Source organism: Bombina bombina, chromosome 5 (assembly GCF_027579735.1).
Source record: "Bombina bombina isolate aBomBom1 chromosome 5, aBomBom1.pri, whole genome shotgun sequence".
Lineage (NCBI taxonomy): Eukaryota > Metazoa > Chordata > Amphibia > Anura > Bombinatoridae > Bombina > Bombina bombina.
Window position 1 is genome coordinate 477,131,909 of NC_069503.1, and position 12,867 is coordinate 477,144,775.

Genomic DNA, 12,867 nt, shown 5'->3' on the forward strand with positions numbered 1-12,867 from the left:
ACTATTTCAAAATAACAAACTCTTGATTGAATAATAAAAACTACAGTTAAACACTAAAAAACTCTAAGCCATCTCCGTGGAGATGTTGCCTGTACAACGGCAAAGAGAATGACTGGGGTAGGCGGAGCCTAGGAGGGATCATGTGACCAGCTTTGCTGGGCTCTTTGCCATTTCCTGTTGGGGAAGAGAATATCCCACAAGTAAGGATGACGCCGTGGACCGGACACACCTATGTTGGAGAAATCTAGTTTATCAACAAGTGGCTATTCACAGTATCAATAAGGCGCTAATTGATTCCTTTGGATATACACCAGTAGTATTTACGTCTCTAGAATATGTGACTACTAGTTAGTGCCACTACCCACTGGTCTGCTAGACCTCCACATAATAGGATAACTTTATATACTACGATATTGCAGTCTACTACAATCTAAATCTAGCAGACAGGAGAATATATATTAGGGGTGCTTGATTACTGAATTACGTCACATATATACTGACAGTTTGTCCTAGTACAACCCTGGTATTACAGGCCAGCATTTGGATGTCTCTAATGTCAGAACACACTGATAAGCAACTATTGGCCATAAATCACAAGTGGTAGTACCATCAACATACCCACTACTGTGGGGCAAAGGGGAACGTTTACTATACATTAATAATTTTAGTAGTGCCATTGTTTCTTTCCTATTGACAATATTACAGGGCAGCCCACCTAGCCCGGATTGTTGCGTGGCAACATTCCCCGCAAGAGAAGCCATGGGTTCAATTAGAATCCTCCCTGGTTGGAGGTTACAACCTGGGAGATCAATGTTGGACTCTACCTCTCCATAGACACCCAGAAGTATACACAAATCATTATGTAGCAGCCACACAGAGTGTGGGATAAAATGTTAGCCCAAGATAAATCACTCTCAACCATCCCCTCCCCCTCACCCCCTCTCCTTAATAACCCTCTCCTACTTCAACCACATCTCTTACAAACACCGATAGTCGCAGACGCCCCCTCTAATGTCCCAGCACACATGGTACTCAACAAAGGTCAAATTCGCACACAACTAGAACTCTCTCAATTTCTGGGCCCCCCTTTCCATCTTTGGTTCCCCTACCTACAACTGAGGCATGCTATCACACACAGCCCCATCTCTAAAGACCTTACCAGACCCCTCACTCCCTTTGAGACACTGTGCACATCACCCTCAATGACTAGATCCCACATCTCCATTATATACAAATTACTTAGGGGCTCCTTTCCAGCTAAGAAACCCTCTTACATATCAAAATGGGAGAGAGAATTAGATATCACCCTCTCTGAGGCGCAATGGAGTCACATTTTTGTAGAAACCAAAAAAACGTCCCTCTCCCTGGTGTTCGCTGAAATGAACTATAAGCTGTTATCAAGATGGTACATGACCCCACAGCGACTACATGGTATCTTTCCAAATTCTTCCCCTAACTTTTGGAGGCATTGCGGAGAACCAGGAACCCTATCCCATACTTGGTGGCTATGCCCCCACATAAGTCATTCTGGATAGACATTGCAAAATGTATAAACACGGTCTTGGGATTGGACATAGTACTTTCCCCCAGCATAGGCCTACTACAAGATACCCCCCCCTATCCACTGCTTATACCGTAAACACCTATTTCGTTGTCTACTCAATTGCGCTAAGCGTCTTATACCCAGATATTGGAAATCTACACTGATCCCCACCTTTCCGATGTGGCTAAGGGAGGTAGAACATATTTTAGCAATGGAGCAGACACATTTCACTTTTGTGGGTAGACAGGATTTTATAGCAGATGGGATCAGGGTAAACGCTCATTATAAAGTGCAGGCATTGTGAGGTTACTAACACACACAGGACAACTGTGTTTACTTGATATAGACTAAATCACAAAGGGAATAACCCCCGCCATATTAGATAAGGAGTGGCGGAAAGCTCTGGACAATTAGAGACGAACACTTGCTGAATAAGAGATCGATATTAGTGGTTGTAATTGCTCTTTCTCTGTTTCTTTGTGTCGCCAACACGATGTATACTGAGACATGACATGTTTGTATTTATAATTTTTTATTTTTCTATCCTTTTTCTTGTTTTATTTGGTCTTTTTCTCTGTACTCATGTTTGAAAACTTGTTGAAAACTTTAATAAAAACAGTTGATTAAAAAAAAACAAAAAACCTGTTTACAAAGCATAATGAGGTCCACGTTACATTAAAAGAAAAAACAAAAAAAAGCTTGGTTTATTATTATACAAAAACATCAGTACATAAAAGTATTGTAACAAATAATTGCAAATCAGTATTCAGTACTAACGTAAAACTCAAAATCTATTACAATCTGCACACAAAAAGAATATTTCACAGCATGGCGACTTTGTATTATATTAGGACCTCTTTATTTTCCCAGTGTCTTTCAGATATTTCATGACACTCTCCACATCAATTCCTATGGACAAAAAGATAAAATAATAAATTAATTTCAATAAAAAGGTACATTTAAACAATATAATTATGATAATAAAACACTAACTTGATATGTATTTTTCTCTCTCTCCTCTGTTGATGCTTGATCTCACCAGTTACACCATCTCTATACTGACTAATAACCTATTGTATGCCTGCTCCTAATTGTGAGATGCCTATTCATGACACCTTATGGGCACTTTTTGTTTTGGTCTCAGCATTTAAACTTATGTCCCAAGCTTGAAGCGACTATATAAGGAGTCTCTTATAGAGAGTTCTGTAATCTGTATTGCCCATTTTACCTTCTTCTTAAACTCCCTGTTTACCTTGTTATATGAATGCTTGACAATTTTGATATAACTTACATAATTGCATTGTATATTTTGTGTCCGACTGCTACTTGGTATAATATAGAGCAAGAAAACAGTAAAAAAAGACATAATTTCAAGAAATGTAGTGGAGTACTCTGAATATACTGAGCACAGAGAAGCCATATTATTTGAGCAACTCCCTGCTTGATTAGCCACCTCCTACAGAATATACCTACCTATTCAGAGAGGCTTACTATTCCTTTGTTTTTCATCCTACCAAAATCTTTAAATTATTTGACTTAATGCTGCAATTACAATCCATATGACAAGCTACCCCAAACCTTATGTCTCTGCACCATCAACCTGCAGACAGTAAACCCTCTCCTTCTTGTATTAGATTTGTTTAATCTGTAATGTTTTTGTATCTTATTACAAATCATTGTCATTGTATACCCTATCTCTGTACCTATTAATAATATTTTCTCCTCTATTTAGCAATATAAATGTAAGCTAAGATATGGGTGTCCTACATTCAAGAGACCAGCTAGGTTATAAACTATAATGTTTTATATAATCTCTGTGTGTGATTTTATATAGATTTATAACCTATGAGACCCAAGAGTGGCCTTTTTCTTACATAAATTCTTGAATGTTTTAACATATGCCATATGGCAAAGTCCTAAAGTGGCCTCAATTGTTACAGGACAAGAGGTATGATTATATAATATAATATAGCAAACTAAGTTTGTAAATTGTTTTATTCTGATGTGCACCAATTTTTGAAGTGTTGTTTATTTTGATCTCTCTCTCTACACACACACACACAGTACATACATACATGTACATATACACATACAGTATAGACCATATATACATACACACGTGTGTGTATATATATATATATATATATACACACACACACATACCATATATACATACACACATTTTATATATATATATATATATATATATATATATATATATATATATATATACACACACACACACACACACACATCCGTATCACAAAATGTATGCTTACCTAATAAATTATTTTCTTTCTTGGCAGTGAGAGTCCACAATTCATAAATAACCTATATAAATACTTCACCTGGCCACCAGGAGGCGGCAAAGATACCCCAAACAAGCAATATAACTATCCCTCCCACTTCCCCTACCCTCCAGTAGTTCAAGCCAAGGATAAGGAAAAAGAAGACAAGTGGTATAGAGGTGCCAAAGACTGCCGCCACAACATAAACTCAGGGTAGGTGGACGTGGACTCTCACTGCTAAGAAAGAAAATCATTTATCAGGTAAGCATACATTTTGTTTTCTTTCTAATGGCAGTGAGAGTCCATGATTCATTCATTAATACCCAAGCAGAAGGATAAAAATGAATAGGAAGGGAGGGAAGGAAGAAAAATAGCAGTCCTAAGAACTAGGCAACACCGCTTGAAGAACCTGTCTCCCAAAAGATGCCTCCGGGGAGGCAAAAACATTGAATTTGTAGAATTTTGTGAATGTGTGTAATGAAGATCAAGTAGCAGCTTTACAAATCTGTTCCACTGAAGACTCATTCTTGAAGGCCCAAGAGGAAGACACCGCACAGGAAGAATGAGCTGTAATCCGAGATGGAGGCTGTTGACCCGTTTCAATGTATGTCATGTGAATCAGACTGTGAAGGAAGACGAGGAAAAAGCAGTGGCCTTCTGACCCTTGCGCTTACCAGAGCACAAAATAAATAAGGAAGATGACTGACGAAATTCCTTGGTAGCATGAAGATTAGAGCTTTAAATCTCTAACCAAATCCAGATTGTGCAACAACCTTTCCTTAGAAGAAGACAGATTAGAACAAAGGGACGGAACAACAATCTCCTGATTGATGTTATGACAACCTTAGGTAAAAAACCAAAACAATCTTAGTACATAACCCAGCCTTATCCGCATGAAAAATTAAAAAATGTGGATCACAAAGTAGAGCAGACAATTCAGAAACTCGATGAGCAGAAGAAATTGCCAACATAAACGAAACTTTCCAAGATAAAAGTTTAACATCAACCAAATGCATAAGATCAAAGGGAACCTACTGCCGAACTTTAAGAACAAGATTAAGGCTCTAAGGAGGAGCAGTAGGTTTGAAAACAGGTTGAATTCGGGCAAGAGCCTGAACAAAAGGTAACTGAGCCAACTTCTTATGCAAAAGAACAGAAAGGGCAGAAATCTAACCCTTAAGTGAACTAGCCGACAAACCCTTCTCCAAACCATCCTGGAGAAACTGTAGAATCTGCGGAATCTTCACCTTGTGCCCCTATCACCAAGATAAGTAAGATACACCAAGATAAGTAAGTCTTACAGACCTTGTAATAGATACATCTAGTGACAGTCTTTCTGGCCTATACCAAGTTATTAACAACCCTCTCTGAGAAACCTAGAGGGTGATATCTTTTGAAGCACTTCCTAATTTAGAGACCACTCTCCTGAATGAAGTGTCTGTCGACTCAAAATCCGCTTCCCAACTGTCCACCCCTGGAATATGGATAGCTGATATATGACGATAAGTCTCCGCCCATTGAAGGATGCAAGAGACCATTTATCGCCAGTGTACTGCGAATGCCTCCCTGATGGTTGACATAAGCCACTGTGGTGACGTTGTCTGACTGAAACCGAATAAAATTGACGGAACGCAACAGGGGCCGCAACAGCAGGGAATAGAAAATTACTAAATGTTTATTGGAAGCTTTGCTTCCTCCGGGCACCAAATCCCCTGAGCTCTGTGATGGCCCCATACCGTGCCCAATATTTCCCAGGGAGGGCGCAGAAAACTCTGAACAGTTTCTGAAGACAGTCACCATAGGAAGACTCCTTGGTCCCAGAATCCAGATTGATTATCTGGGAAAGATTGGAATGGTCCCTATTCCACTGACCTAGCATACATAACTGAAGAGGTCCCAGATGGAATTTTGCAAAAGGAATAGCATTCAAAGCCGCTACCATAAGACCTTCAACCTCCATACATTGAGCCACAGATAGAGGAGTAGAGTGAAGTAAGCGGCAGGCATCCTGAAGCTTCTTCCTCTGTTGTTCTGTAAGGAAAAGCTTAAAATCGATAGAATCTATGATAGTGCCCAAGAAAGTCACTCTGGTACTGGGAATGAGGGAACTCTTTTCAAAATTCACCTTTCAGCCATGAGTCCAAAGATACCAGAGTAATGTATCTGTTTGAAAGCTTGCAGAATGTAAAGATGGTTCTTGAACCAATATGTCATCCAAGTAGGGAGCAACCGGCATCCCCTGAAGACGGACGGTCGACAAAAGAGCTCCTAAGACCTTGATAAATATAGGAGGAGCAGTAGCCAATCTGAAAGGAAGAGCTACAAACTGGTAATGGTTTCCAGAAAGGCAAAACAAAAAAAACGGTGATGATCCTTGTGAATAGGGATATGTAGGTATTCATGTGCGCTCGGCTGAGTCTATATGTGTACACTGGATCACACAAATTCATGCAAACACCATAAAGCTCATGAATCCTGTATCACACTGATCAGAGCTCACCTTACCAGAGCCTTCCTTCAAGGTACTCTCAGCTACTCCAGGTCTGACAGCATGCTCCTTGCTCTGACAGGGACCTGTGGTAAAAGTAAAGCAGTGTAACTCACCCTGGTTGCCTGTATGGGAGGATAGCAAGGAATTACTGGTATGAGGCCAGGGAACCCCCCTGTGACATTCAGTAACTATACTTAACCAATACTCTACAAAGAGGTTTAGATGGCTACTTATCACTCCCAGTCCTCTCTTGAAAAAAACAATCCATTGAGGACTATAAAATCCTCAGAAAACCTCTCTCTCCATGATGCATGGCAAAGAACTACTGGAGGGTAGGGGAAGTGGGAGGGATACTAAATTGCTTGTTTGGGGTGTCTGCCTCCTCCTGGTGACCAGGTGAAGAATTTCCCAAAGGTAATGAATGAATTATGGACTCTCACTGCCATTAAAAAGAAATATTATATTCAGAGTTTAACTTTTCTATCAGATGTTTAAACGCAAGGGAAGTCCTAACTTGCCCCCATTCAGGAGCTCTGCACATCATCAATGATGCCACTGATGACATCATTGGTGAAATATTTGATGACAGCACCATTGTTGACATATTTGATGACATCATCTATAATATATAGAAAAATCTGCACCATCTAAGATCAGTCTCCTCTACATAAGTCCCTGGTCATCTTTTCATTCCCCCTCTCCTTTTGATGCAACCACCATCCTCATGCTACCGCCTTACACACAATGTTACCTTCATTTTCTCCACACAACATGTTTGTTTATGTCTCACTCACCTTCTCAGCATCCTTTTCCTCACACCCTGCTCACCCTCTCAATGCAACTAACCCTTACACACCACCTTATGTTTATCCTCTTAGCCCTCCCTTCTTTAACACCCTCCTCCTCAACCTCTTCTCACCAACCTGATATCCACTATCCTCCTCACCCTGTCTCTTTACAGTCTGCTTCACACCCTTTATTCCTCTCCATCTTTGTTGCACACAGCCTTCTCCCTCTCCTCTTACCCCTTCGTCTTCACACACATGCCTGCTTATCCTCTTAGCTCACAGTCCCTCACATGCCAGCCCTTGCTAAGCCTCTCAGTCTGCCTCCCCCTTGAACATAACCCCCTTCTCTCTCGCATAACTCTTGCTCACCCTTCAACACCACACCAACACATTTCTCTAGTGGCATACTGTTATACAAGTTATCTCTGGGTGTTTTTTTATATATATTTCTGCATCAACCGTATATATACACACACACGTACAGTCATGGCCAAAAATATTGGCACCCCTGCATGTCGGATAATGCACCACTTTGCCCAGAAAATTGTTGTAATTACAAATGTTTAGGCGTTCTCATGTTTATTTATTTTGTTTGATTTGGTATGACACAAAAAAGTGGAGGAAAAAAAGCCAAATCTGACACATTCCATGCAAAACTCAAAAAATGGACTGAACAAAATTATTGGCACTTTCTCAAAATTGTAATAAATAATTGCATTCCAAGTTTGTGATGCTCCTGTAATTTGTAATTAAACTCACCTGTATCAATTAACATGCGCTGACAATATAGAAATCACACCGGCAACCAGTTAAAATAATGAAAAATGGACTCAACCTTTCTGTTGTGTGTCTGTGTGCCACGCCGAGCATGGAGAAGATAAAGAACAGCAAAGAATTGTCTGAGGATTTGAGAACAAAAATTGTGGAAAAGCATGGACAATCTCAAGGTTACAAGTACATCTCCAAAGATCTTAATGTTCCTGTGTCCACTGTGCGCAACATTGTCAAGAAGTTTACAGCCCATGGCACTGTAGCTAATCTCCCTGGACGTGGACAAAAGAGAAAAAAGAAAGACTGCAATGAACGATTGTTCGAATAGTGGATAAAGAACTTCGATCAACTTCCAGACAAATTCAAGCTGACCTTCAGGAACAGGGTACAAATGTGTCAGCTTGAACTATACGTCGCCATTTGAATGAAGAGGGACGCTATGGTAGGAGACCCAGGAAGACTCCAATGCTGACACAGAAACCTAAAAACTCCAGATTGGAGTTTGCCAAAACGTACCTGAGGAAGCCAACAAAAGGAGAATGTGCTGTAGACAGACAACACAAAATGACATCTTTTTGGTAAAGCCCATCATTCTACTGTTTTCAGAAAAAGAAATGAGGTTTTTAAAGAAAAGAATACAGTCCCTACAGTCAAATATGTTGGAGGTTCACTGATGTTTTGGGGTTGCTTTGCTGCTTCAGGCACTAAATGTCTTGACTGTGTGCATGGTTTTATGAAATCTGAAGACTACCAAAGAATTCTGTGGTGCAATGTAGGTCCCAGTGTCAGAAAGTTGGGTCTCCGTCATAGGTCGTGGGTCTTACAGCAGGACAATGACCCAAAGCGCATGTCAAAAAGCACCCAGAAATGGTTTAAGACAAAGCGCTGGAGAGTACTGAACTGGAGTAGAGTTCTCAATCTCATAGAGCACCTGTGGAGAGATCTCAAAACAGCAGTTGGGAAAAGGAACTTTTCCAATCCGAGAGACCTGGAGCAGATGGCGAAAGAATAGTGGTCCAAAATTCCAGTAGAGAGGTGTAAGAAACTCATTGATGGTTACAGGAAGCGATTGATTTCAGTTATTTTTTCCAAGGGGTGTGCAAACAAATACTAAATTGAGGGTGCCAATAATTTTGTCTAGTCTGTTTTTGGAGTTTTGCGTGGAATGTGTCAGATTTGGCTTTTTTCTCTGCACTTTTTTTGTGTCATACTAATACAAACAAAAGAAATAAACATGAGTATGCATAAACAATATTCTGGGTGAAGTGGTGCATTATCTGACAGAAATGCAGGGGTGCCAATATTTTTGGCCATGACTGTATATAATTTTCACTATTGATGTAATCAACTATGTTGTATGATGTCATCAGTGATTACATTTATGATCTCATACAAAGCTCCAAAGATGGGAATGGGGGCAGTTTAAAGAGACAGTTCATCCAATTTTTTTTCTCCCCTTTAAATTGTTCCCAATGATCCATTTTACCTGCTGTAGTGTATTAAATTGTTTACAAGTAGCTACTTCACCTCTATTTCAGCAAACAAAATAGCTGATTTAGCCTGTGGTATCACAACCTATACTAAACCTATACTAAAAATTGATACTGGAGTATATTGACAGACTATGTAAACACAGCCAGCAGAAGTAATTACACTCTTAGTGGGTTGCAGGATAGTTTAAGTAATAAAATGTTAATTTTGCATTGTTCTTTCTAAGTATTGAGCTTTGCTTTACAAACAGATATAAGATAAGGAAGCAAGTCTGTGTGAATAAAAGTGATAACATAATGAGATCTGATATTAGCTGGAAGCTCAACCCATTGTAATAGGCTGTGGTTTAAAAGCACACACCAGCTAATTCATATACACAAATAAACCTGAAAATGCAAATTCTCAAACATTTTATACTGTGCAGCTGGTGTTACAAGTCATTGAAAATACATTAATTGAAAAAAAATTTTACAGTATACTGTCCCTTTAATTAAGGAATTGTCTTGCTTTTAAACATTTAATAATAATAACAAACAAAAGAAAAGAGAAAATGTATGCTTACCTGATAAATTTCTTTCTTTCTGGACATGGTGAGTCCACGGATCATAATTACTATTGAGAATATCACTCCTGGTCAGCAGGAGGAGGCAAAGAGCACCACAGCAAAGCTGTTAAATACCACTCCCTTACACACAAACCCCAGTCATTCGACCAAAGGGAAAGGAGAAAGGAAGTAATATAAGGTGCAGAGGTGCCTGAGGTTTGTAGAAAAATAACCTGTCTAAAAAATACAGGGCGGGCTGTGGACTCACCGTGTCAAGAAATAAATAAATTTATCAGGTAAGCATAAATTTTCTTTTCTTTATAATGACATGGTGAGTCCACGGATCATCATAATTACTGTTGGAAACCAATACCCAAGCCAGAGGACACGGATGATAAGGGAGGGACAAGACAGGTAACCTAAACGGAAGGCACCACTGCTTGAAGAACCTTTCTCCCAAAAGAAGCCTCAGCCGAAGCAAAAGTATCAAACTTGTAAAATTTTGAAAAAGTGTGTAAAGATGACCAAGTGGCAGCTTCAACGAGCCACAGACAGCTCCCCATCCCAGCAGACTGGCATCCATGGTCACAATCACCCAGGTAGGTCTGCGAAAGCAGGTTCCCTGAGAGAGAAGATCTTGAGACAACCACCACCGAAGAGAATCTCTTGTCGCTGATCCAGAACAATTCGAGAAGACAGATCCGCATAATCCCCATTCTATTGTCTGAGCATGCATAACTGCAGAGGACTGAGATGGAATCGAGCAAACGGAATGATGTCCATAGCTGACACCATCAGACCAATTACCTCAATGCACTGAGCCACTGACGGCCGAGGAGAGGACTGAAGGGCAAGACAAGAGTTGAAGATCTTTGTTTTTCTGACCTCTGTCAAAAAGATCATCTCTAGAGAATCTTTAATGGTTCCCAAGAATATCACCCTTGTAGCTGGAACCAAGGAACTTTTTCCTAAATTTACCTTCCATCCGTGGGTGCGCAGAAAAGACAACTCCATGTGGGAGCTTGCTTGTCGAAAAGAGTACGCCTGAACTAGAATATCGTCCAGATAAGGTGCCACTGCAACACCCTGCAACCTGAGCACCGCCAACAACGCTCCCAGGACCTTCGAAAAAATTCTGGGAGCCGTTGCAAGACCAAAAGGAAGGGCCACAAACTAAAAGTGTTTGTCTAGAAACACAAACCATAGAAACTTGTAATGATCCTTGTGGATGGGAATGTGCAGATACGCATCCTTTAAATACACAGTAGTCATGAACTGACCCTCCTGAACAAAAGGAAGAATGGAAAGGATAGTATCCATTTTGAACGATGGAACTCTGAGGAACTTGTTTACGCATTTGAGATCCAGAATAGGCCTGAAAGTGCCCTCCTTTTTGGGAACCATGAACAGGTTGGAATAGAAACCCAGACCCTGCTCCTGAACTGGAACAGGAACTATAACTTCAAGATCTGAAAGATCCTGGACATAACGTAAGAACGCCTCTCTTTTTATCGGGTCTACAGATCATCTTTAAAGGTGATACCTGCCCCAGGGAGGGAAACTTTTTACCTCCAACTTGTATCCGTGGGATACCACGTCCACCGCCCAGGGATCTGGAACATCCTGAACCCAAGCCTGAGCGAAAAAGGAAAGTCTGCCCCCCACAAAATCCGCTCCCGGACTGGGGGCAGACTCTTCATGCTGACTTTGAGTCAGAGACAGGCTTCTTAGATTGCTTCCCCTTGCTCCAAGGGTGATTGGACTTGCAGGAGGACTTGAACTGTTCCTGTTTGGAACAAGAGTGGGAAGGCTTGCCTGCAAATTTATGAAAGGAGCGAAAATTACTCTGATGACCCTTCGACTTATTTCTCTTATCCTGGGGAAGGGAATGACCCTTTCCTCCCGTAATCTCAAATAAGCCCGGCCCAAACAAGGTCTTACCCTCTTAAGAAATAGACAAAAGCTTAGACTTAGACACATACGCAGACCAAGACTTCAACCACAAAGCCCTGCGAGCCAAAAAAGCAACGCCAGAAATCTTTGCTCCCAGCTTGATGACCTGCAAAGAGGCATCAGTGATAAAGGAATTAGCCAATTTAAGAGCCCTAATCCTATCCAAAATTTCCTCAAGAGTTGTATCTGCCTGAATAGAATCAGACAATGCATCAAACCAATATGCTGCCGCACTAGTGACAGTAGCAATACACACCGCAGGCTGCCATTGCAACCCCTGGTGAACAAACCTCCTTTTAAGTAACGCCTCCAACTTCTTATCCATAGGATCCTTAAAAGAACAGCTATCCTCTATGAGAATAGTAGTCCTCTTAGCTAAAGTGGAAATAGCTCCTTCCACTTTAGGAACTGTCTACCAAGACTCCTTAATAGAATCAGCAATTGGAAACATCTTCTTAAAAATAGGAGAAAGGGAAAAAGGAATCCGAGGCTTCTCCCACTCCCGTGAAATAATCTCAGAAGCACGGTCTGGAACAGGAAAAACCTCCACCGCTAAAGGAACATCAAAATACTTATTCAGCTTACTAGACTTCTTTGGAGTGACTACAACCGTGGTATCAGAGTCATCCAAAGAAGCTAAAACTTCCTTGACCAGCACCCTGAGGTGCTCAAGCTTAAACCTGAAAATAACCACTTCTGTATCAGCGGAAGTTACTATACTATCTGAGCCTGAGATCTCCCCCTCAGACGCTACCGAAGAATCCTCCCCCTCAGATCTATGAGAGGAACTATTCGACATAGCCACACCTGATTCAGACACCTTACTCCCTGAATCTCTATATCTCCTTTTACGCTTCCCCTGAAACAAAGGAAAAGATGCCAGGGCATCAGTTACCACACAGGGCATCAGTTACCGCAGAGGATATCTGGGAAGCCATGTCCTGCAAGGAAACCCCAACTGGAGTAACAGATGAAACACTGGGCACTGCATGAGTAGA

General features: G+C 40.8%; 1 protein-coding gene across 1 annotated transcript in view; it reads right to left on the minus strand.

The window, feature by feature from the left end:
• Nucleotides 1-2,218: 2,218 nt before the first annotated feature.
• The window catches only part of LOC128660489 (uncharacterized), an 808,651-nt gene continuing 798,002 nt past the window's right edge, over nt 2,219-12,867 (minus strand). Inside the window, exon 15 of the mRNA XM_053714366.1 lies at nt 2,219-2,452. Coding sequence (XP_053570341.1) covers nt 2,391-2,452 — 62 coding nt within the window. The 3' untranslated portion in view covers nt 2,219-2,390. The remainder of the gene's footprint in view (nt 2,453-12,867) is intronic.